At 46.3% G+C, this 22,197-nt stretch overlaps 1 protein-coding gene across 4 annotated transcripts in view; it reads right to left on the bottom strand.

Annotated features, from left to right (window-relative positions):
- Nucleotides 1–22,197, bottom strand: part of mcf2a (MCF.2 cell line derived transforming sequence a) — a 199,988-nt gene that overhangs the window by 39,860 nt on the left and 137,931 nt on the right. For all 4 annotated transcript variants that reach the window (XM_070882895.1, XM_070882893.1, XM_070882896.1 and 1 more), the window contains 6 exons: nt 14,346–14,434; nt 8,056–8,122; nt 7,377–7,492; nt 7,221–7,290; nt 7,030–7,122; nt 4,488–4,580 (listed from right to left, as the gene is read on the bottom strand). In XM_070882895.1, coding sequence (XP_070738996.1) covers nt 4,488–4,580; nt 7,030–7,122; nt 7,221–7,290; nt 7,377–7,492; nt 8,056–8,122; nt 14,346–14,434 — 528 coding nt within the window. The remainder of the gene's footprint in view (nt 1–4,487; nt 4,581–7,029; nt 7,123–7,220; nt 7,291–7,376; nt 7,493–8,055; nt 8,123–14,345; nt 14,435–22,197) is intronic.

The following is a 22,197-nucleotide window of genomic DNA, read 5'->3' as shown; positions in this document are numbered from 1 at the left end:
AGCAGTAATGGGTCAGGAAATGATTACAGCTGAAGAGGGCTGGTGGTCAGAGCTGTCCCAGCTTCCAGTGCCCTGCTGGGAGACTTGCTGCAGGTTTTGTGATGGCATGGAGCAGTACCGTCCGGGAGTATCGCACCCGTGTGCAACGCCCCCCCTGTTATCGCCCCGATCTCAAAATGTGTTTCGCGCTGACCCAGTAGCGCCCTGTAGCCAAGCCGCCAGAGAGAGCTGGCGGTCAGAGCTGTCCCGGCGACGGTGAGAGAAGGGGCGACTGCGTGGGGAAAGTGCGATGGGTTTTGTTTGTTTTATTTGTGCGACTTATCGTTATGTGAGGTGAGCAAGGTATTGGGAATGTTTTTTTACCCCCCAGGGAGGCCTTCCTTAGGGCGCTACGAGGCAGGCTCTTCAGCAACGGATATTCACTTGCTGAGCCGGCCTCGCGCCCTGAGAGGGAGCGGAGCGCTAAGGGAAGCGTTCCACACGTCTCGGGGCGCGAGGCCGGCTCAGCAAGTGAATATCCGTTGCTGAAGAGCCTGCCTCGTAGCGCCCTAAGGAAGGCCTCCCTGGGGGGGAAAAAAACATTCCCAATACCTTGCTCACCTCACATAACGATAAGTCGCACAAATAAAACAAACAAAACCACTCGGGGGCGCAGCAAACAAATTTTTTGGCTGCGGTCGCAAACCATTTCCCAGCGCAAAATTTATCGTCCCACCGCCACTAGCGCCCTAAAAGGCCTCCGTCTGAAAATCCAGCCTTGCGTTCCTCTGTTGGTGCGCTTTACAAGGCAGTGCGGACTGAGCAGGGGGCAGAGGAGGGACAGGAGGTTTGGAGGGAGCAGAAACATGGTCAAAGAATGGGGTCTTTTCCAAGGGAAGGGGCAGCTGCCCTTGATGGGGGGGCGGGTATAATGTCTTTCTATCGAAAGGTGGAAATCACAGTTGCTATTGACAGTGCAGAAACACTTAATGAGCCTGTGTGAAATTTTTCTGCCCGGTATTTTAACGGAGACGTTAAACCATTTAAAATAAGTCGATCAAATTAAAATAAACAGGTTAAAATAGTGGGCAGTAGAATTCCATGCAAACTTAAACCACAACAAAAGGTTTTGTCCATGTTAAACATCTTCCTTTTTTGTTTAATGTTTAATTTTACTGCTTTTATTCTCAGCACTTAAACATTTTGGTTATATTTCAACAGAGCATCGTCTTGTAGACATTCGAATATAGTTGCATTTTTCTAGCACTTTAGCGTACTGCTGGCGGAAACGTCCATTAGTGCTTCTCATTGGGTCCTCGGATGAGGGGGGTGGGGGGGATTGTCCTATGGGGAGAGATTGAGCAGACAAGGCCGATATTCTCTGGAGTTTAAAAGAATGAGAGATGATCTCATTGAAACATACAAAATTCTTACAGGGCTTGACAGGGTAGATGCAGGGAGGGTGTTTCCCCGGGGCTGGGGAGTCTGGAACCAGGGGTCATAGTCTCAAGGATAAGGGGTCGGCCGTTTAGGACTGAGATGAGGAGAAACTTCTTCACTCAGAGGGTGGTGAATCTTTGGAATTGTCTACCCCAGAGGGCTGTGGAAGCTCAGTCATTGAGTATATTCAAGAAAGAATTTGATAGATTTTTGGATATTAAGGGAATCAAGGGATATGGGGATCAGGCGGGAAAATGGAGTTGAGGTCGAAGATCAGCCATGATCATATTAAATGGCGGAGCAGGCTCGAGGGGCCGTATGGCCTACTCCTGCTCCTGCTCCTATTTCTTATGTTCTTATGCAATAAAGTGCAGCTATTTTGCACACAGTAAGATTGCACAAACAGCTCTGAGATGAGCGAGCAGATTTTTTTTGATGGTCTTGGCTGAGAGGGATGTTGATCAGGATGCCACAGAACTCTCTGCTCTGCTATGAACAGTGTGAAGGGATTGCTAAAGACCACCTGAACTTGGAGAGGAGATCTTAGTTTAACATCTCCTCCAAATGAAAACACTTTAACACTAAAAGAAAAAGAAGTGTATTTATATAGTGCCTTATCAAATCCCAAAGCACTTCTCAACCAAGTGCAGTTATTGTTACTCTTGCATATGATCAGTGGGCAGCTCCCTCGTCTGAGTCAGAAGGTTGTGGGTTCAAGTCCCACTCCAGACACTTGAGACAAAAATCTAGGCTGACACTCCCAGTGCAGTGCTGAGAGAGCGCTGCCCTGTTGGAGGGGCAGTACTGAGGGAGCGCTGCACTGTCGGAGGGGCAGTACTGAGGGAGTGCCGCACTGTCGGAGGGGCAGTACTGAGGGAGCGCTGCACTGTCGGAGGGGCAGTACTGAGGAAGCTCCGCACTGTCGGAGGGGCAGTACTGAGGGAGTGCTGCACTGTCGGAGGTGCCGCCTTTCAGATGAGACATTAAACTGAAGCCCCGTCTGCTCTCTCAGCTGGACGTTAAATATTCCATGGCATTATTAGAAGAAGAACGGGGCAGGTCTCCCTAGTGTCCTAACAATGTTTATTCCTAAACCAACATCACTAAAAACAGAAAATGCTGGAAATACTCAGCGGGTCAGGCAGCATCTATAGAGCGAGAAACAGAGTTAACGTTTCAGGTTGATAGCATTTTCCAGTTCTGATGAAAGGTTAACGGGATATTCCTAATTTCTTCCGGTTTTGACAAAAGTTCATCCACCTGAATTGTTAACTCTGTTTCTCTCTCTACAGATGCTGCCCGACCTGCTGAGTATTTCCAGCATTTTCTGTTTTATTTCAGATTTCCGGCAACACCAGTATTTTGTTTTGGTATCACTAGAAATAGATTATCCGGTCATTATCTCTTGCTGTTTGTGGGATCTTGCCAAATTGGCGACTGCGTTTCCTACATTGACTACACTTCAAAAAAAGTATTTCATTGCTGTAAAGTGCTTTAGGACATCTGATGGTTGAGAAAGACGCTATATGAATACCGGTCTTTCTTCTGTATGATTTCAAGGGGGGCTTGAACCCACAGGCTTCTGCCTCAGCGGTAAGAGCAGTACTAACTGAGCTGTCACACAGAAGGTGATATTAGTCTTGGGCTGGAGTGTGTAACGGCCGATTGTGAATTGGCCGCCCATTAAACACCACTCCCAAATACTCTCCAATATTGGCACATCCTAATCGGACAATGATCCCGAGATGTTATCATTAACTTTGATGGGACACCTGACACAGCAAATTCGAACAAGAGACATGTGTAATATAGTTTCTGTAAGCACTGTGACTAACAGATTAAATAAAGCCACTAATGAGATTTATAAACCAAAAAAGAGCAACTGATGTCATGATTTTTAAGAGTTTGTCTGATTGTCTCAGGATTTGAGACGATGGGGGGCAATATGGCATCACTGTTTTTATGCTTATAAGTACTTCTTGTTGTTGTCGTTGTTGTAAAATTTGCCCACGGACAAAAGGTTTGTGCTCAAAGGAGTTCCTGGTCCTCTCAGTAAAGAAAGAAAGACTTGGATTTATATAGAGCCATTCACGACCACCGGATGTCTCAAAGCGCTTTACAGCCAATGAAGTACTTTTGGAGTGTAGTCACTGTTGTAATGTGAGAAACGCGGCAGGCAATTTGTGCACAGCAAGCTCCCACACACAGCAATGTGATAATGACCAGATAATCTGTTGAGGGATAAATATTGGCCCCAGGACACCGGGGAGAACTCCCCTGTTCTTCGAAATAGCGCCATGGGATCTTTTACGTCCACCTGAGGGGGCAGACGGGGCCTCGGTTTAATGTCTTATCCGAAAGTCGGCAACTCCGACAGTGCAGCACTCCCTCAGCACCGCACTGGGAGTGTCGGCCTGGATTTATGTGCTCAAGTCCCTGGAATGGGACTTGAACCCACAACTTTCTGAGCCACAGCTGACACTAGCTGATACAGTATAAAAAAAGATTAGAGGCAACATTGCACTGTGCCCAATTACCTTTATCGTTGCGCTATAACACGGGCTGCCGATTCACTGTCGCCCGATTTGCATTACCGTACAAGACCGATATCACACCCACGGGTGGGTAATTTCATCAAAAATATTCAATTGCCTTTTCTCTTCAGAGGCTGTCTGACCTTAAAATTAGAGCCAGGCCATTCAGGAGTGAAATCAGGAGGCACTTCTTCACACAAAGGCTGGCGAAATCTCAAACTCACTCCTTCAAAAGGTTGTGGATGCTGGCTCAATTATCAAGACTGAGATCGGTAGATTTATGTTGGGTAAGGGTATCAAGGGACACGGACCAAAGGTGGATAAATGGAGCTGAGGTACAGATCAGCCATGGTCTAATATAATAGTGGAATAGGCTCGAGGGGCTGAATGGCCTCCTCCTGTTCCTATGACCTACTTTGTATTTCCAGCAACTCCCATGTTACTTCAGATTGAGATGTTTCTTTGTATCTCAGGATATAATCAGTATGGCTATGCACCCTTCTCTAGCTCTGTTGTATCGCCTCTGTGACCTACCTTCAGTAATAGCTGGTATTTTGTTAGTCGTTGGATTGGTTTCAGTAAGTACGAATCCAGTCCAAGTTTGTGGTCCAGTTTACGTTGACATTCCTGGGAAAGAGCACACAGGTTAGGAACAGTTGGTGTTATTAGTTTTGAATAAATTCGCTCGCTCCGTATCAATGGAGTTTCATCAATATAACAGGTGGCGCAGGCTCAACGGGCCAAATGGCCTACTCCTGCACCTATTTTCTATGTTTAACCGGCTGACTAAGTGACATGCTTGACTGCGACGAATGTTGAGCGACAGCAATCATGGCTGATCTGATCCTGGCCTCAACAATATATTGATCCTTGAGGGGGTGAAAAGCACATTCACCAGAATTATACCGGGGAGAAAAATGTTAAATGATGAGGATAGGTTCCATAGACTGCGCTGTATTCCCTCGTGTGTAGAAGATTAAGGGGTGATCTGATCGAGGTGTTAAGATGATTGACAGATTCGATCGGGTGGATCGAGAGAAACTGTTTCCTCTGGTGGGGGGAGTCCAGAACAAGGGGGTGTCACCTTAAAATTAGAGCCAGGCCGTTCAAGGGTGATGTCAGGGAGCACTTCTTCACACAAAGGGCAGTGGGAATCTGGAACTCTCTCCCCCAAAAAGCTGTTGAGGCTGGGGGTCAGTTGGAAATTTCAAAACTGAGATTGATGGATCTTTGCTGGGTAAGGGTACTAAGGGTAATGGAACCAAGGCAGGTAGATGGAGTTAAGATACAGATCAGCAAAGTTCTAATTGATTGGCGGAACAGGCTCGAGGGACTGAATGACCTCTTCCTGCGCCTATGTTCCAATCTTGGTTGGTAGCACAGATTGGTTGAAAGCGAATGGGCAGCCCGCTTTGTACCCCGCCTGATTTACTCATCCGTTGGCTTCAATGGCAAAGGAAACCAGGCGAGGTGTAAAACAGGCGGCCGATTCACCATCACCCAATCTGAGCTACCAACCAAGACCAATCTCACCTGAAAATACCTCCCCTTCAAGTATTTCTCCAAGTCCCTTTTGAGTGAGTGCAACGAAGGTTCACCAGACTGATTCCTGGGATGGGGGGGGGGGGGGGGATTGTCCTATGAGGAGAGATTAAGTAGACTAGGCTGAAATTCTCTAGAGTTTAGAAGAATGAGAGGTGATCTCATTGAAACTTACAAAATTCTTAAGGGGCTTGACAGGGCAGATGCAGGGAGGATGTTTCCCCTGGCTGGGGAGTCTAGAACTAGGGGTCAGTCTCAGAATAAGGGGTTGGCCATTTAGGACAGAGATGAGGAGAAATTTCTTCACTCAGAGGGTGGTGAATCTTTGAAATTCTCTACCCCAGAAGGCTGTGGATGCTCAATCGTTGAGTATATTCAAGGCTGAGGTCGATAAATTTTTGAGAACTAAGGGAATTAAGGGATATGGCGATGGGGCAAGAAAGTAGAGTTGAGGTCGATGATCAGCCATGATCTTATTGAATGGTGGAGCAAGCTCGAGGGTTCGAATGGCCTACTCCTGCTCTTATTTCTTTTGTTCTTATAAAGTTACTATTGAATCTGCTTCCACTGCTTTCAGGAAATGCATTCCAGATCACAGCAACTCACAACGTTAAAAAAAAAATTCTGCATGTTGCCTCTGGTTGTTTTGCCAATCACCTTAAATCTGTGTCCTCTGGTTACTGATCCTTCTGCCACTAGAAACAGTTTCTCCTTATTTACTCTATCAAAATCCTTCATGGTTTTTAGAACCGCTATCAAATCCCTAAACTTTCTCTGTTCTAAGGAGAACAACCCAGCTTCTCCAGTCTCTCCACGTTACTGAACTCCCTCATCCCTGGTACCATTCTGGTCAATCTCCTCCGCACTGACTCCAAGGCTTTGACATCCTTCCTAAAGTGCGCTGCCCAGAATTGGACACAATAGAAACATAGAAACATAGAAAATAGGTGCAGGAGCAGGCCAGTCAGCCCTTCAAGCCTGCACCACCATTCAATATGATCATGGCTGATCATGCAACTTCAGTACCCCATTCCTGCTTTCTCTCCATATCTCTTGAACCCTTTAGCCGTAAGGGCCACATCTAACTCAGTTTTGAATATATCCAACGAACTGGACTCAACAACTTTCTGTGGTAGAGAATTCCACAGGTTCACAATTCTCTGGGTGAAAAGGTTTCTCCGTATCTCGGTCCTATATGGCTTACCCCTTATTCTTAGACTGTGACCCCTGGTTCTGGACTTCCCCAACATTGGGAACATTCTTCCTGCATCCAACCTGTCCAGTCCCATCAGAATTTTATATAATACTCCAGTTGATGCCGAACCAGTGATCTATAAAGGTTGAGCAGAACTTCCTTGCTTTTGTAAAGCCGAGCATCCCACATGCTTTTTTAACAGCCTTCTCACCTTGTCCTGCCATCTTCAAAGATTTGTGTACATACACGCCAGGTCTCTCTGTTCCTGCACCCCCTTTAAAATTGTACCATTTAGCTTATATTGTCAATTCAGATCAAAGTTTTTTAAATGACTATTACCTGAAAGAAAGGGCAGTCCGAACACTGTCTCCAAAGGTACTCTGAGCGTGGTTTATTCTGGCAGTACTTCACGTACATTTGGAAGTTCCCCCTCTGAAGATTGGAGTGAGAAATGCTTAAATGAAACCTTAAGATGCACTTAAAACAAGAAAGTAGATGTAAACACTGGGAAGGGTGAGGGTTGAACCTACCCTTTCGAGGAAGCAGATCCCTACTTTCTCTGGTGTTTCGATGCAGTTTTGAAGGTCATTGAGAAAAATTCTAGGGAAGATGTTAACTGTTAATGAAAACATTAATCCAAATAACGTCTGCTACAATCGGTGATGAGAGATGCATTGAATTTGTACCTGCTGTGAAAATCATAAATCTCTGACATATTGCCAAACAATACGTCCTTCTTGTTCTCCAGTAAGGAAGGCATGAGAGATATCATGACTGGATTGTCCATCTCCATCTTGTAACCCTGCAAATCACAGATACAATCAGCTGGAGCAAACACACAGACATGGTGCAGAGATCCGAATTATGTTATCGCCCAGACAATGAACAATGTAGATCAGGGGTCCAACAACGAGCATCAGGACCCTGGTTTGCACATGGAGGGCACCTCATGGGTTTCAGACAGGCTTCCTGCATGCCCAGAAGCTGCCAGCTTCCGACTTGGCATCCAGCACACTCTCCTGGGGAGATCGGGCGCGAGAGATCCCAACCCAAAACTTGTCAAACCAACCTCAAATCTTCACCCAAAATAAGGACGAGTCTCTCCCACAAAGTCTTCTAACTGCCCCCTTCATTTTTCCAAATGATAATCCCGTCTCTGCCCCCCGATTCACCATCCAGCTGAAACATTCTTTTAGCCTCTCTCAACCTTCCATGATTTTGCAAAAATCTATCAGATATCCTCCACCCCACCACCCTTCTCTGTGAAACAAGCCCCGATTTATTGAGACTTTGTTTATAACTATAATTGCACAAATAATCGAACGATGATGATCAAACAGAGTAGCAATACGCTTTCAGTGTTACCTGTAGCACACTGCTCAGCTCCTCCACATACACACGTTCAGTCTCAATCAGCTCATTTATGACGTGCCTGTGAAAATAAACACTGAGGTTACACCACAACAGTCTATCAACAACAGCTACTTGCATTTACATAGCGCCTTTAATGTAGTAAAATGTTTCAAGGCACTTCACAGGGGCGTTATCAGACAAAATTTGACACCGAGCCGCATAAGGAGATATTAGGACAGGTGACCAAATGCTTGGTCAAAGAGGTCGGTTTTAAGGAGCGTCTTAGAAACATAGAAAATAGGTGCAGGAGTAGGCCATTCAGCCCTTCGAGCCTGCACCACCATTCAATAAGATCATGGCTGATCATTCCTTCAGTACCCCTTTCCTGCTTTCTCTCCATACCCCTTGATCGCTTTAGCCGTAAGGACCATATCTAACTCCCTCTTGAATATATCCAATGAACTGGCATCAACAACTCTCTGCGGCAGGGAATTGCACAGGTTAACAACTCTCTGAGTGAAGAAGTTTCTCCTCATCTCAGTCCTAAACGGCCTGCCCCTTATCCTAAGACGGTGTCCCCTGGTTCTGGACTTCCCCAACATCGGGAACATTCTTCCCGCATCTAGCCTGTCCAGTCCAGTCAGAATCTTATATGTTTCTATGAGATCCCCTCTCATTCTTCTAAACTCCAGTGGATACAAGCCCAGTTGATTCAATCTCTCCTCATATGTCAGTCCAGCCATCACTGGAATCAGTCTGGTGAACCTCCGCTGCACTCCCTCAATAGCAAGAATGTCCTTCCTCAGATTAGGAGACCAAAACTGAATATGATATTCCAGGTGGGGCCTCACCAAGACCCTGTACAACTGCAGCAGGACTTCCCTGCTCCTATACTCAAATCCCCTTGCTATGAAGGCCAACATACCATTTGCCTTCTTCACCGCCTGCTGTACCTGCATGCCAACTTTCAATGACTGATGAACCATGACACCCAGGTCTCGTTGCACCTCCCCTTTTCCTAATCAGCCGCCATTCATTATGCTGCATCTGCCATGTATTTGCCCACTCGCCTAACCTGTCCAAGTCACCCTGCAGCCTCTTAGTGTCCTCCTCACAGCTCACACCGCCACCAAATTTAGTGTCATCTGCAAACTTGGAGATATTACACTCAATTTCATCATCTAAATCATTTATATATATTGTAAAGAGCTGTGCTCCCAGCACTGAGCCCTGCAGCACTCCACTAGTCACTGCCTGCCATTCTGAAAAGGACCCATTAATCCTGACTCTCTGCTTCCTGTCTGCCAACCAGTTCTCTATCCGCATCAGTACATTACCCCAATACCATGTGCTTTGATTTTGCACACCAATCTCCTGTGTGGGACCTTGTCAAAAGCCTTTTGAAAGTCCAAATACACCACATCCACTGGTTCTCCCTTGTCCACTCCACTAGTTACATCCTCAAAAAATTCCAGAAGATTTGTCAAGCATGATTTCCCCTTCATAAATCCATGCTGACTTGGACCAATCCTATCACTGCTCTCCAAATGTGCTGCTATTTCATCCTTAATGATTGATTCCAACATTTTCCCCACCACCGATGGCAGGCTAACCGGTCTATAATTACTCGTTTTCTCTCTCCCTCCTTTTTTAAAAAGTGGTGTTACATTAGCAACCCTCCAATCCATAGGAACTGATCCAGAGTCAATAGACTGTTGGAAAATTATCACCAATGCATCCACTATTTCGAGGACCACTTCCTTAAGTACTCTGGGATGTAGACTATCAGGCCCTGGGGATTTATCGGCCTTCAATCCCATCAATTTCCCTAACACAATTTCCCGCCTAATAAGGATATCCTTCAGTTACTCCTTCTCACTAGACCCTCGGTCCTCTAGTATATCCGGAAGGTTATTTGTGTCTTCCTTTGTGAAGACAGAACCAAAGTACGTGTTCAATTGGTCTGCCATTTCTTTGTTCCCCATTATAAATTCACCCGAATCCGACTGCAAGGGACCTACGTTTGTCTTTACTAATCTTTTTCTCTTCACATATCTATAGTCTTAAAGGAGGAGGGAGAGGCAGAGAGGTTTAGGGAGGGAATTCCAGAGCTTGGGGCCCAGGCAGCTGAAGGCACGGCCGCTAATGTTGGAGCGATTATAATCAGGGATGCTCAAGAGGCCAGAAGGAGATCTCTGAGGGTTATAATGCTGGAGGAGGTTACAGAGATAGGGAGGGGAGAGGCCATGGAGGAATTTGAAAACATGGATAAGAATTCTAAAATCGAGACGTTGCCAGACCGGGAGCCAATATAGGTCAGTGAGCACAGGGGATGCTGGGTGGGCGGGTCTTGGTGCAAGTTAGGACACGGGCTGCCGAGTTTTGGATGAACTCAGGTTTACGTCGGCTGGAATGTTGGAGGTTGGCCAGGAGAGCTTTGGAATAGTCGAGTCCAGAGGTAACAAAAGATATGGATCATGTGCACCCTCTCACTCCTTGGTCCACGGACCTGTATTGTTAATTCGAGGGGAACATGTCTCTCTCTCCCCCACCTCCGCGCACACCCGCAGCCATTTTACAGGCCTGTTTATTGGCCAGTGTTAACTGACAAGAAAAAATAGCATCAACGTTTCAAGTCAAGGATTTTTTACTCTCTTCTATTTGCTTCTGACCGATCCAAAGTGAGAGATTCTAGATCTGCGAGTGACATACTGTTCTCACACTGTCGTATCCAAGGCTAATGTCAAGCACTCCAATGTCAAGTATCTTAAGGGCCTGAGGGGCCAGGAACTCTGACTAACTGTCCCTCCTCTCCCAGATAGGTGGGTGGAGTTAAGAGTCAGATCAGCCATGATCTCATTGAATGGCAGAACAGGCTCGAGGGGATGAATAGCCTCCTGCTGTGTACCTTTATTCCTCTTTCTCGCTCGAGCAGATTTAGAACATTAAGTTGAGGCCTGCCAGCAACCAAACCTGTGGTACCTTTGGCTCAGTGGGTAGCATTCTATCACTTCTGAGTCAGAAGGTCGTGGGTTCAAATCTCATTCCAGAGACGGGAGTATAAAATCCAGACTGACACTCCCGTGCAGCATGGGTAAGGATGTCACTGGAATAGTAATCCTAAAGTAGACCAATGATCCAGGGTCATGAGTTCAAATCCTGAGACGACAGCTGGGGAATTTAAATTCAGTAAAATTAAATTAATCTGGAATAGATAGTATCAGTAATGGTGACCATGAATATACCGGATTGTTGTAAAAACCCATCTGGTTCACTAATGCACTTCAGGGGGAAGGAAATCTGCCACTCTTACCCAGACTGGGCCCATATGTGACTCCAGACCCACAGCAATGTTGTTGACTCTGAAATGGCCTAGCGGCTCACCACCACCTTCTCACGGGGCAATTAGGGATGGGCAATAAATGCCGGCCTTGTCGGTGATGCCCACATCCCGTGAATTCCCACATTCAGAGAAGGGTCACAAGATAAATTCTTGAGATGAAGGGGATGTTATATGATGAATGGTTGGGCCTATACTCATTGGAATTTGGAAGAACGAGAGGTGATTTTATTGAAACATACAAGATACTGAGATGGCTCCACAAGGTAGATGCAGAGAGGATGTTTCCCCTCATGGGGGAATCTAGAACTAGGGGGCATAGTTTCAGAATAATGGGTCAACATAAGAAATAGGAGCAGGAGTCGGCCATTTGGCCCCTCGACCCTGCTCTGCCATTCAATAAGATCATGGCTGATCTGATTATGGACTCAGCTCCACTTCCCTGCCCGCTCCCCATAACCCTTTATTCTCTTATTGCTCAAAAATCTGTCTATCTCCTGCTTAAATATATTCAATGACCCAGCCTCCACAGCTCTCTGGGACAGAGAATTCCACAGATTTACAACTCTCAGAGAAGAATTTCCTCCTCATCTCAGTTTTAAATGGGTGGCCCCTTATTCTACGATCATGGCCTCTAGTTTTAGTTTCCCCTATGAGTGGAAATATCCTCTCTGCATCCACCTTGTCGAGCCCCCTCATTATCTTATATGTTTCGATAAGATCACCTCTCATTCTTCTGAACTCCAATGAGTATAGGCCCAACCTACTCAATCTGTCCTCATAAGTCAACCCCCTCATCTCCAGAATCAACCTAGTGAACCTTCTCTGAACAGCCTCCAATGCAATTATATCTTTCCTTAAATACGGAGACTTAAACTGTACGCAGTACTCCAGGTGTGGCCTCACCAATAGCCTGTACAGTTGTAGCAGGACTTCTCTGCTTTTATACTCTATCCCGCTTACACTAAAGGCCAACATCTCATTTGCCTTCCTGATCACTTGCTGTACCTGCGTACTAACTTTTTGTGTTTCACGCACAAGGACCCCCAGGTCCCTTGTACTGCAGCACTTTGCAATTTTTCTCCATTTAAATTAAAATTTGCTTTTCTAATTTTTCTGCCAAAGTGGATAAGCTCACATTTTCCCACAGTATACTCCATCTTCCAAATTGTTGCCCACTCACTTAGCCTGTCTATATCCCTTTGCAAATATTTTGTGTCCTCCTCACAATTTGCTTTCCCACCCATCTTTGTATCATCAGCAAACTTGGCTACATTACACCTGGTCCCTTCATCCAAGCCGTTAATATAGTTTGTAAATAGTTGAGGCCCCAGCACCGATCCCTGCGGCATCCCACTTGTTACTGTTAGTCATTTGACTGGTCGCCCATTTAAAACGGAGATGAGGAGGAATTTCTTCTCTCAGTGGGTTGTAAATCTGTGGAATTCTCTGCCCCTGAGAGCTGTGGAGGCTGGGTCATTGAATATATTTAAGGTGGAGTTATACAGATTTTTGAGCGATGTGAGTAAAGGTTATGGGGAGTGGGCAGGGAAGTGGAGTTGAGACCAGGATCAGATGAGCCATGATTTTATTGAATGGCGGAGCAGGCTCAAGGTGCCAAGTGGTCTACTTCTGCTCCTATTTCTTATGTCCTTTTGAATGAATAAATTTTTTTTTAAGTACTGAGGGAGGGCTGCTCTGTCAGAGGTGCCATCTTTTGGATGAGACATTGAACTTTTGAACTTTTGGATGAGACACTGTCTGGCATCTCATGAGAAATATCCATGACACTATTCGAAGAAGAGCAAGGGGAATTCTATCCAGTGTCGTGGCCAATATTTACCCTGAAACAGATTGCCCGATCAATATCGTATTGCTGTTTGTGGGATCTTGCTGTTTGTAAACCGACTGCTGCCCTTCCTACATTACTACAGTGACAACACTTCAAAAGTGAGACACTATAGAAATGCAAGTTCGTTCTCTCTTCACTCTCTCCGTGCTGGTTTTAATAAAAAATACGTAGAGCCAATGAAAACAAGCTTGAGGTGACTTCAGTTCATACTTGGATCGCACAGTCTCAACATTTGCTGTCTTCCAGGCCACGACAAACAATTTATTCATATAAATAAACCGGAGATGAAAGTGGTTGAACAGGCTGAGACATTGTATACAGGTGCAGGTACCTAGCAAAGGTTAGCGCATGCTCTGGAGTTTAAGAACATAAGAGCAGGAGTAGGCCATTCGGCCCCTCGAGCCTGCTCCACCAATCAATACGATCATGGCTGATGATTTACCTCAACTCCACTTTCCCACCCGATCCCCATATCCCTTGATTTCCCCACACTCCAAAAATCTATCGATCTCAGCTTTGAATATATTCAGAGTCTCAGCATCCACAGCCCTCTGGGGCAGAGAATTCCAATGATTCACCACCCTCCGAGTGAAGAAATTCCTTCACATCTCAGTCCTAAATGGCTGACCCCTCATCCTGAGACTGTGACCCCCGATTCTAGACAATCATCCCTGGGTAAACAACCTCTCAGCATCTACCCTGTCAATCGCACGAGTTACATTCAGAAGTTTTATCGGTCTGCGTGCTGTAATAAAATGGTCAAAGACTTCTTTAAAAAATGAAAACTTGATGAGTATTTATTTCCAAGGCATAACAAATACCGGGTGCCATTTTGACTGTGGGGCGATAGTGTAAAGCAGGCGATGTCGAATCAGCCGGCTCCGAGACCTGCCTCCCCATTTCCACTGAATTGAATCGGGAAAGATGTACCACGGAGATGGATCCGATCGCGCCTGTTTTACACTGTCACACAAAGTCAAAATGACCCCCGACAAACTTTGGAACAACGTGCACAGTAATGAGCAAACTGGTCAGGTCATGTGGGGCCTTCAGCAGATTGAGTTGTTTATGTTATGCCAAGATCGTTTCGTAATTTTTTCAGTCTCTTACCCTTTCAGGATTTCCACGCTGTCTTCACTTTCACAATTTAAGGAGTACAATGCATTCCTTGTTTGGCAGACTTCATGCATGACTTCAATCTGGGTGTGGGGAAGAAAGAAAAAAATCCAATCTCGTGTAGAGTTCAGCGTAAACATTTCTTAGAAATTTACAGCGCAGAAGGAGGCCATTTCGGCCCATCATGTCCGCGCCGACCGACAAAGAGCCGCACGGCCCTCGGTCAGCAGCCCTGAAGGTTACATATAAACCTACGAACAATGAACAATGGTGGAAAAGTAAAGAGCACCCAGCCCAACCAGTCCGCCCCACACAACTGCGACATCCCTTACACTCCACCCCAACCAGAGCCATGTTATCTTCTGGGAGAGGCAAAAACCAGATAAAAACCCAGGCCGATTGGGGAAAAAAAAATCTGGGAAAATTCCTCTCCGACCCATCGATCAAAACTAGTCCAGGAGATCACCCTGGCCATATTCGATTCCCTGAAGTACTTACCAGTATCTGCGCCAGCCAACTTGAGGTTTTCCAGTCTAATCCCAATAGGTCCGTAACCCTGCAGGTTATGGCACTTTAAGTGCCCATCCAAGCACCTTTTAAATGTGGTGAGGGTTTCTGCATTCACCACTCTTCCAGGCAGTGAGTTCCAGATGCCCACAACCCTCTGCGTAAATAAGCCTCCCCTCAAATCCCCTCTGAACCTTCCACCACCCACCTTAAAACTATGCCTCCTCATAATTGACCCCTCCACCAATGGAAATAGGCCTTTTCTATCCACTATATCCATACCCGTCAAAGAGGTCTCCTCTCAACCTCCTCTGTTCCAATGAGAACAAACCCAGCCTATCCAATCTGTCCTCATAGCTAAAATTCTCCATTCCAGGCAGTATCCTAGTAAATCTCCTCTGCACCCTCTCTAGTGCAATCATGTCCTTCCTATATTACGGAGACCAGAACTGCACGCAGTACTCCAGCTATGGCCTAACCAGAGTATTATACAATTTAAGCATAACCTCCCTACTCTGGTATTCTATGCCACGGAAAATAAAAGCAAGCATTCCGTATGCCTTCTTAACCACCTTAACTACCTAGCCTGCTACTTTCAGGGATCTGTGGACAAGCACTCCAAGGTCATACATAGAACATAAGAACATAAGAATTAGGAACAGGAGTAGGCCATCTAGCCCCTCGAGCCTGCTCCGCCATTCAACAAGATCATGGCTGATCGGACCGTGGACTCAGCTCCACTTACCCGCCCGCTCCCCATAACCCTTAATTCCCTTATTAGTTAAAAATCTATCTATCTGTGACTTGAATACATTCAATGAGCTAGCCTTAACTGCTTCCTTGGGCAGAGAATTCCACAGATTCACAACCCTCTGGGAGAAGAAATTCCTTCTCAACTCGGTTTTAAATTGGCTCCCCCGTATTTTGAGGCTGTGCCCCCTCGTTCTAGTCTCCCCGACCAGTGGAAACAAACTCTCTGCCTCTATCTTGTCTATCCCTTTCATAATTTTAAATGTTTCTATAAGATCACCCCTCATCCTTCTGAACTCCAACGAGTAAAGACCCAGTCTACTCAATCTATCATCATAAGGTAACTCCCTCATCTCCAGTATCAGCCTCGTGAATCGTCTCTGTACCCCCTTCAAAGCTAGTATATCTTTCCTTAAGTAAGGTGACCAAAATTGCACACAGTACTCCAGGTGTGGCCTCACCAATACCCTGTACAGTTGCAGCAGGACCTCCCTGCTTTTGTACTCCATCCCTCTTGCAATGAAGGCCAACATTCCATTCACCTTCCTGATTACCTGCTGCAACTGCAAACTAACTTTTTGGGATTCATGCACAAGGACCCCCAGGTCCCTCTGCACCGCAGCATGTTGTAATTTCTTCCCATTCAAATAATATTCCCTTTTACTGTTTTTTTTTTCCCAAGTTGGATGACCTCACATTTTCCGACATTGTATTCCATCTGCCAAACCTTAGCCCATTCACTTAACCTATCTAAATCTCTTTGCAGCCTCTCTGTGTCCTCTACACAACCCGCTTTCCCACTAATCTTTGTGTCATCTGCAAATGTTGTTACATTACACTCTGTCCCCTCTTCCAGGTCATCTATGTATATTGTAAACAGTTGTGGTCCCAGCACCGATCCCTTTGGCACACCACTAACCACCGATTTCCAACCCGAAAAGGACCCATTTATCCCGACTCTCTGCTTTCTGTTAGCCAGCCAATTCTTGATCCATGCTAATACATTTCCTCTGACTCCGCGTAACTTTATTTTCTGCAGTAACCTTTTGTGTGGCACCTTATCGAATGCCTTTTGGAAATCTAAATACACCACATCCATCAGTACACCTCTATCCACCATGCTCGTTATATCCTCAAAGAATTCCAGTAAATTAGTTAAACATGATTTCCCTTTCATGAATCCATGTTGCATCTGCTTGATTGCACTATTCCTATCTAGATGTTCCATTATTTCTTCCTTAATGATAGCTTCAAGCATTTACAGATGTTAAACTAACCGGCCTATAGTTACCTGCCTTTTGTCTGCCCCCTTTTTTAAACAGAGGCGTTACATTAGCTGCTTTCCAATCCACTGGTACCTCCCCAGAGTCCAGAGAATTTTGGTAGATTATAACAAATGCATCTGCTATAACTTCCGCCATCTCTTTTAATACCCTGGGATGCATTTCATCCGGACCAGGGGACTTGTCTACCTTGAGTCCCATTAGCCTGTCCAGCACTACCCCCCTTTGTTCAGCGACAATATTAAGTGGCCTACTGCTTAATGTGTATACCCTTTCCTTATTCGTCCTCCCCAAGTGCATCACCTCACACTTCTCTGAATTAAATTCCATTTGCCACTGCTCTGCCCACCTGACCGACAGATTGATATCCTCCTATAGTCCATGACTTTCCTCCTCATTATCAACCACACAGCCAATTTTAGTGTCATCTCCAAACTTCATAATCATACTCCCTATATTCAAATGTAAATCATTGATATTTACCACAAAAAGCAAGAGACCCCGTACTGAGTCCTGCGGAACCCCACTGGAAACATCCTTCCAGTCACAAAAGCATCCATCAATCATTACCCTTTGCTTCCTACCTCCAAGCCAATTTTGGATCCAACTTGCCACTTTGCCCTGGATCCCATGGGCTTTAACTTTTGGAACCAGTCTACCATGTGGGACCTTATCAAAAGCTTTGCTAAAGTCCATATATACTACATCGTACGCACTACCCTCATCGACCCTCCTGGTTACCTCCTCAAAAAATTCAATCAGGTTAGTCAAACACGATCTTCCCTTAACAACTCCGTGCGGACTATCCCTAATTAATCCTTGCCTTTCCAAATGTAGATTTATCCTGTCTTTCAGGATTTTTTCCAATAATTTTCCCACCACTGAGGTTAGGCTGACAGGTCTGTAATTACTCGGCTTATCCCTTTTTCCCTTCTTAAACAACAGTACCACATTAGCAGTCCTCCGGCACCATGCCCAAACCCAAAGAGGACTGGAAAATGATGGCCAAGGTCTTTGCTATTTCCTCTTTTACTTCTTTCAACAGCCTGCAATGCATTTCATCCGGGCCTGGGGATTTACCTACTTTCAAAGCTGCTAAACCCCTTAATCCCTCCTCTCTCACTATGTTTATTTCATCCAGAATTTCACACTCCTTGATAGCAGTATCTGCATTGCCCCTTTCCTTTGTGAAAAGAGAAGGAAAGTATTCATTAAGAACCCTACCAACATCTTCTGCCTCCACAAAAAGATTACCCTCATGGTCTCTAATAGGCCCTACCCTTTCTTTAGTTACCCTCTTGCTTTTAATATATTTTTAGAACATCTTTGGGTTTTCCTTAATTTTACTAGCCAAGAATGTTTCATGCTCTCGCTTAGCATTCCTAACAGCCTTTTTTAATTTTACCTCTTAACTTTCTATATTCCTCCAAAGATTCTATAGATTCTATAGTATTTATCCATCGGCATATGACATATGCTTCCTTTTTTTTCTTTATCCTCCCCTGTAAGTCCAGGGGGTTCTAGAATTGTTATTCCCACCCTTTTTCTTTACGGGCATGTGTTTGGCCTGAGCCTTCCGGATCTCCTCCTTGAATGCCTCCCACTGTTCCGACACTGATTTACCCACAAGTAGCTGTTTCCAGTCCCCTGTGGTCAAATCACTCCTCTACATGGCAAAGTTACCTTTTCCCCAAATCGGGACTTTTATTCCAGGTCTATCCTTGTCCTTATCCATAACTAACTTGAATCGGACTGAATTATGGTCACTGGCACCCAAGTGCTCTCCCACTAATACCCCTTCCACCTGCCCAGCTTCATTCCCCAAAACCGCCCCCTTTCGTGTTGGGCTTGCTACATACTGACTAAAAAAGCTCTCTTGAATGCATTTTAAGAATTCCGCACAGTACTTTCTCCTCTTCTTTCAGTCTCCCCTGCACTACACACCACCTCCGTCTGATTGGCAGGGATTATTTCAATATTCCGGAGTTTTGTGGGTCACTGGGAGGTGCAAGCTGAGGAGACTCCTGTTCCAATTCTCTTGCGAGGAAGCACCTGGCCTCAACTCTGTGCCTCCCCGCAGTGTCGGAAATTGCAAGCTCACTGGGTAACCAGGAGGCGTGGTCGGATAGTCCCAGGCACGACACAGGCTGGCAGTTGTCCAGTTTTGGACAGTCCAGCCCAACTTACTGCCTGGAAAGGCCCAAAATGTCAACCGGACACTAAAGGGGTAATTTTTCCGATCTCACGCTCCCAGCGACTTCGCATAGCAGGGATTCTGACACGTGCTGAGCCCTCTCTTTCTGGCAGATCAGAGGCAGAGAATTGGCCCTCAAGGGTCTCACGGTGAAATTAGACGTCCATTTTTGTCTCCCAGTCTTGTTTCAGTTTTCCATGAACTTTCGTCATCGGTGAAGAGAAATGAGGACGCAGGCCGTGCTCCCACCCCAGCCCCATCCTGACCATGTCCTCGGACTAATTCAGGCCGTGGAGACCCATGGCCCGCTGAACCGACCGGTGAGGCCGCCAACCTCTGGCTGGGGGTATCTCTGGCGGTCTCATCACATGACCTCTCGCCTCAAACCGCCCCTACACTCACACCATTGGTCCATCCTCCAGCCTGCCCTGCCTCCCCATGGCCAATTGGAAAAGAAATGGACTCTCTGTTACCCAATTGGGTTAATCTTGACTGTTAATGAAACATCCTTTTCCCACGCCCCACCCATCCCCATCTCGATCTCCAATACCTTTAGAACTAACAAATGTTCAAAGAAAATGAAAAAAGCATCATCTTGTTTAACACCCCAATGATTTGTCTCCCGGGTGTCGCTAGCAGCCCATGTCCAGGAGAGTAATCTACAATCGCTGGAGACTCGGGGACACCCCTGGAGGATCGGCAGCTCTGCTGACCAGGGAGCCCAACCTGTCTCCCTACTCCACCCTCTGTTGTGAGTTCCTACTCTGTAGTCTGTGAGCGAGATCTACATCATCATCATCATCATAGACGGTCCCTCGAACGAGGATGACTTGCTTCCACAAGAGATCACAGATGTTTCAATGAAGGACCCGATGTTGTAGTCCTGAACTCCTGTGCCTGTGCGTGGATTCTTTTAACGTGGGGTGGCCGTTGCACACCAGCCACCACACGGGCTCGACAGAGCCAGGTCTTGGTCCAGTGGCAAGGGTTGAACCAGGCCAACTGGAGACCAGCTCTGCTGCACGGACCTAGTGCGCACACATATCGCAGTGTGGGCTGGCCCGTGCTGCCCCTGGGCCCTCGCCTCTTCTGGGCCCCGTACCCTCATTCGCCGCACCTTCGCCCACCATGTTTCAGGGCCCGGCACTCCAGCTCTATTTATAGCCCTGAACGGTTGAATTGAATTGGTTAAAACCCCTATTTAGATTCGTTATCGAGCCTCGTGATCTTTCCTAACCATGTTGATTCCACATTTAATTCTCAAGACATGTAAAAGCTCCCATGCCACTAGTCAAAGAAGAGTGTGAGGAGACAATAGTGACAGTAAAGCTGCGCTGCATCCTGCTCTACCCATCCAAATCTTTGCGCAAGTGCGGTACCTGCACTATAATAGCTGGCGAGCGGCCTGCGTGGGACCTTGCACATGACTGCGGCCACACGTGCAACTTAGCGGGAACATTGGCAGGGCATGCTCCCCGGTGCCCTGCTCAGTATTTATCCCTCAACCCTCATCATGAAAACAAAAAGATTATCTGGTGGTTATCACATTTAGTTTGTGGGAGCTTGTTGTGCAAAATTTCCTGCATTACAACTATTTTAGTAGAAACTTTAAATCAAGTGCCCCCTTTTGGCACTAGAACCCACAAATTAACCATTTAAAACTGTAACGAAAACCTTTAATCAAATTAGCATTTGGTTGCCGGGGGTGATGATGCACTCCAGTCCCTCCGGTGCCCCATCTCTCGCGGAAGGCCGTGAGCGTACCAGTGGACACCGTGTGCTCCATCTCCAGGGACACCCTGGCTCGGATGTAACCGTGGAAGAGAGGCAGCTAGTCGGGCTGATCGACCGCCCACTGCCTGGACCGGCTGATGTCCCCCTTGGCCGTGTCCAGGAGCAGTCCTACGAGGAGGCCTTCTGACCTGCCCGCTCCCCTCCGCACTGGGTGCCCAAAGATCAGGAGCGTGGGACTGAAGTGCAACCAGAATTTGAGGAGCAGGCCCTTCAAATATTGGAAAAGGGGCTGCAACCAACAGACTACACGTCAAAAAGTCCTTCGTTGTTTGTGAAGTGTTTTGGGACATCTGCTGGTCGTGAAAATGCAAGTTCTTTCTTCACTGGTGTTCACTATTCCGTTCTGCCCTGCCACCTCTGGATCTCTCGGCTGCCTCATGTCACCACTATGGGGGGCCCTGGATTGATCCGATCTCCGTATTTTTCCCATGTTAACGTTAATGCCAATTCACGATGGGCCAAACTGCAATGTCAGGAGGATCAGAAGGCAAGTTAGAGCAAATAATCATTAAAGCTGGGATTCGCTCCTCTATGTGCTGAGCCAGAGTCCAACAGAGCTACTGTGAAACATAAAACACCATTGAAATGGATATGGGCAGCTTGCGATAAGCGTTTGATATCAATTACTCTCATCCACATAATATAATTTCCCTTTTCAAAATTGATGGCACAGGACAGGCTTATACTTCAGTATCCTTGGTTAGAGGTTCAATAATTAATCATTGCTCCCCGGCCTCTATGATTTTCTTGAAGGGATTTCTCTTTTTATTTAATCTTGTTTGTTAAAACAAGTCATTCACTAAGATCGTCATAAAAGAGTGTTGCTAGAGCACAGACAGTGAAACAAATGCTTCGTTCAATGAGATAACATACCTCTGAACCGTTGGCTCAGTGGGTAGCACATCACCATCATAGGCAGTCCCTCGAAATCGAGGAAGACTTGCTTCCACTCTAAAAGTGAGTTCTCAGGTGACTGAACAGTCCAATACAGGAATTACAGTCTCTGTCACAGGTGGGACAGACAGTGGTTGAAGGAAAGAGTGGGTGGGGAGTCTGGTTTGCCACACGCTCCTTCCGCTGCCTGCGCTTGTTTTCTGCATGCTCTCGGCGATGAGACTCGAAGTGCTCAGCGCCCTCCCGGATGCTCTTCCTCCACTTAGGGTGGTCTTTGACCAGGGACTCCCAGGCGTCGGTGGGGATGTTGCACTTTATCAAGGAGGCTTTGAAGGTGTCCTTGAAACGTTTCCTCTGCCCACCTGGGGCTCGCTTGCCATGTAGGAGTTCCGAGTAGAGCGCTTGCTTTGGGAGTCTTGTGTTG

Source organism: Pristiophorus japonicus, chromosome 6, assembly GCF_044704955.1.
Source record: "Pristiophorus japonicus isolate sPriJap1 chromosome 6, sPriJap1.hap1, whole genome shotgun sequence".
Classification (NCBI taxonomy): domain Eukaryota; kingdom Metazoa; phylum Chordata; class Chondrichthyes; family Pristiophoridae; genus Pristiophorus; species Pristiophorus japonicus.
Note: the sequence above shows the minus strand (reverse complement) of the source record. Positions and strands in the feature narration are given on the sequence as shown.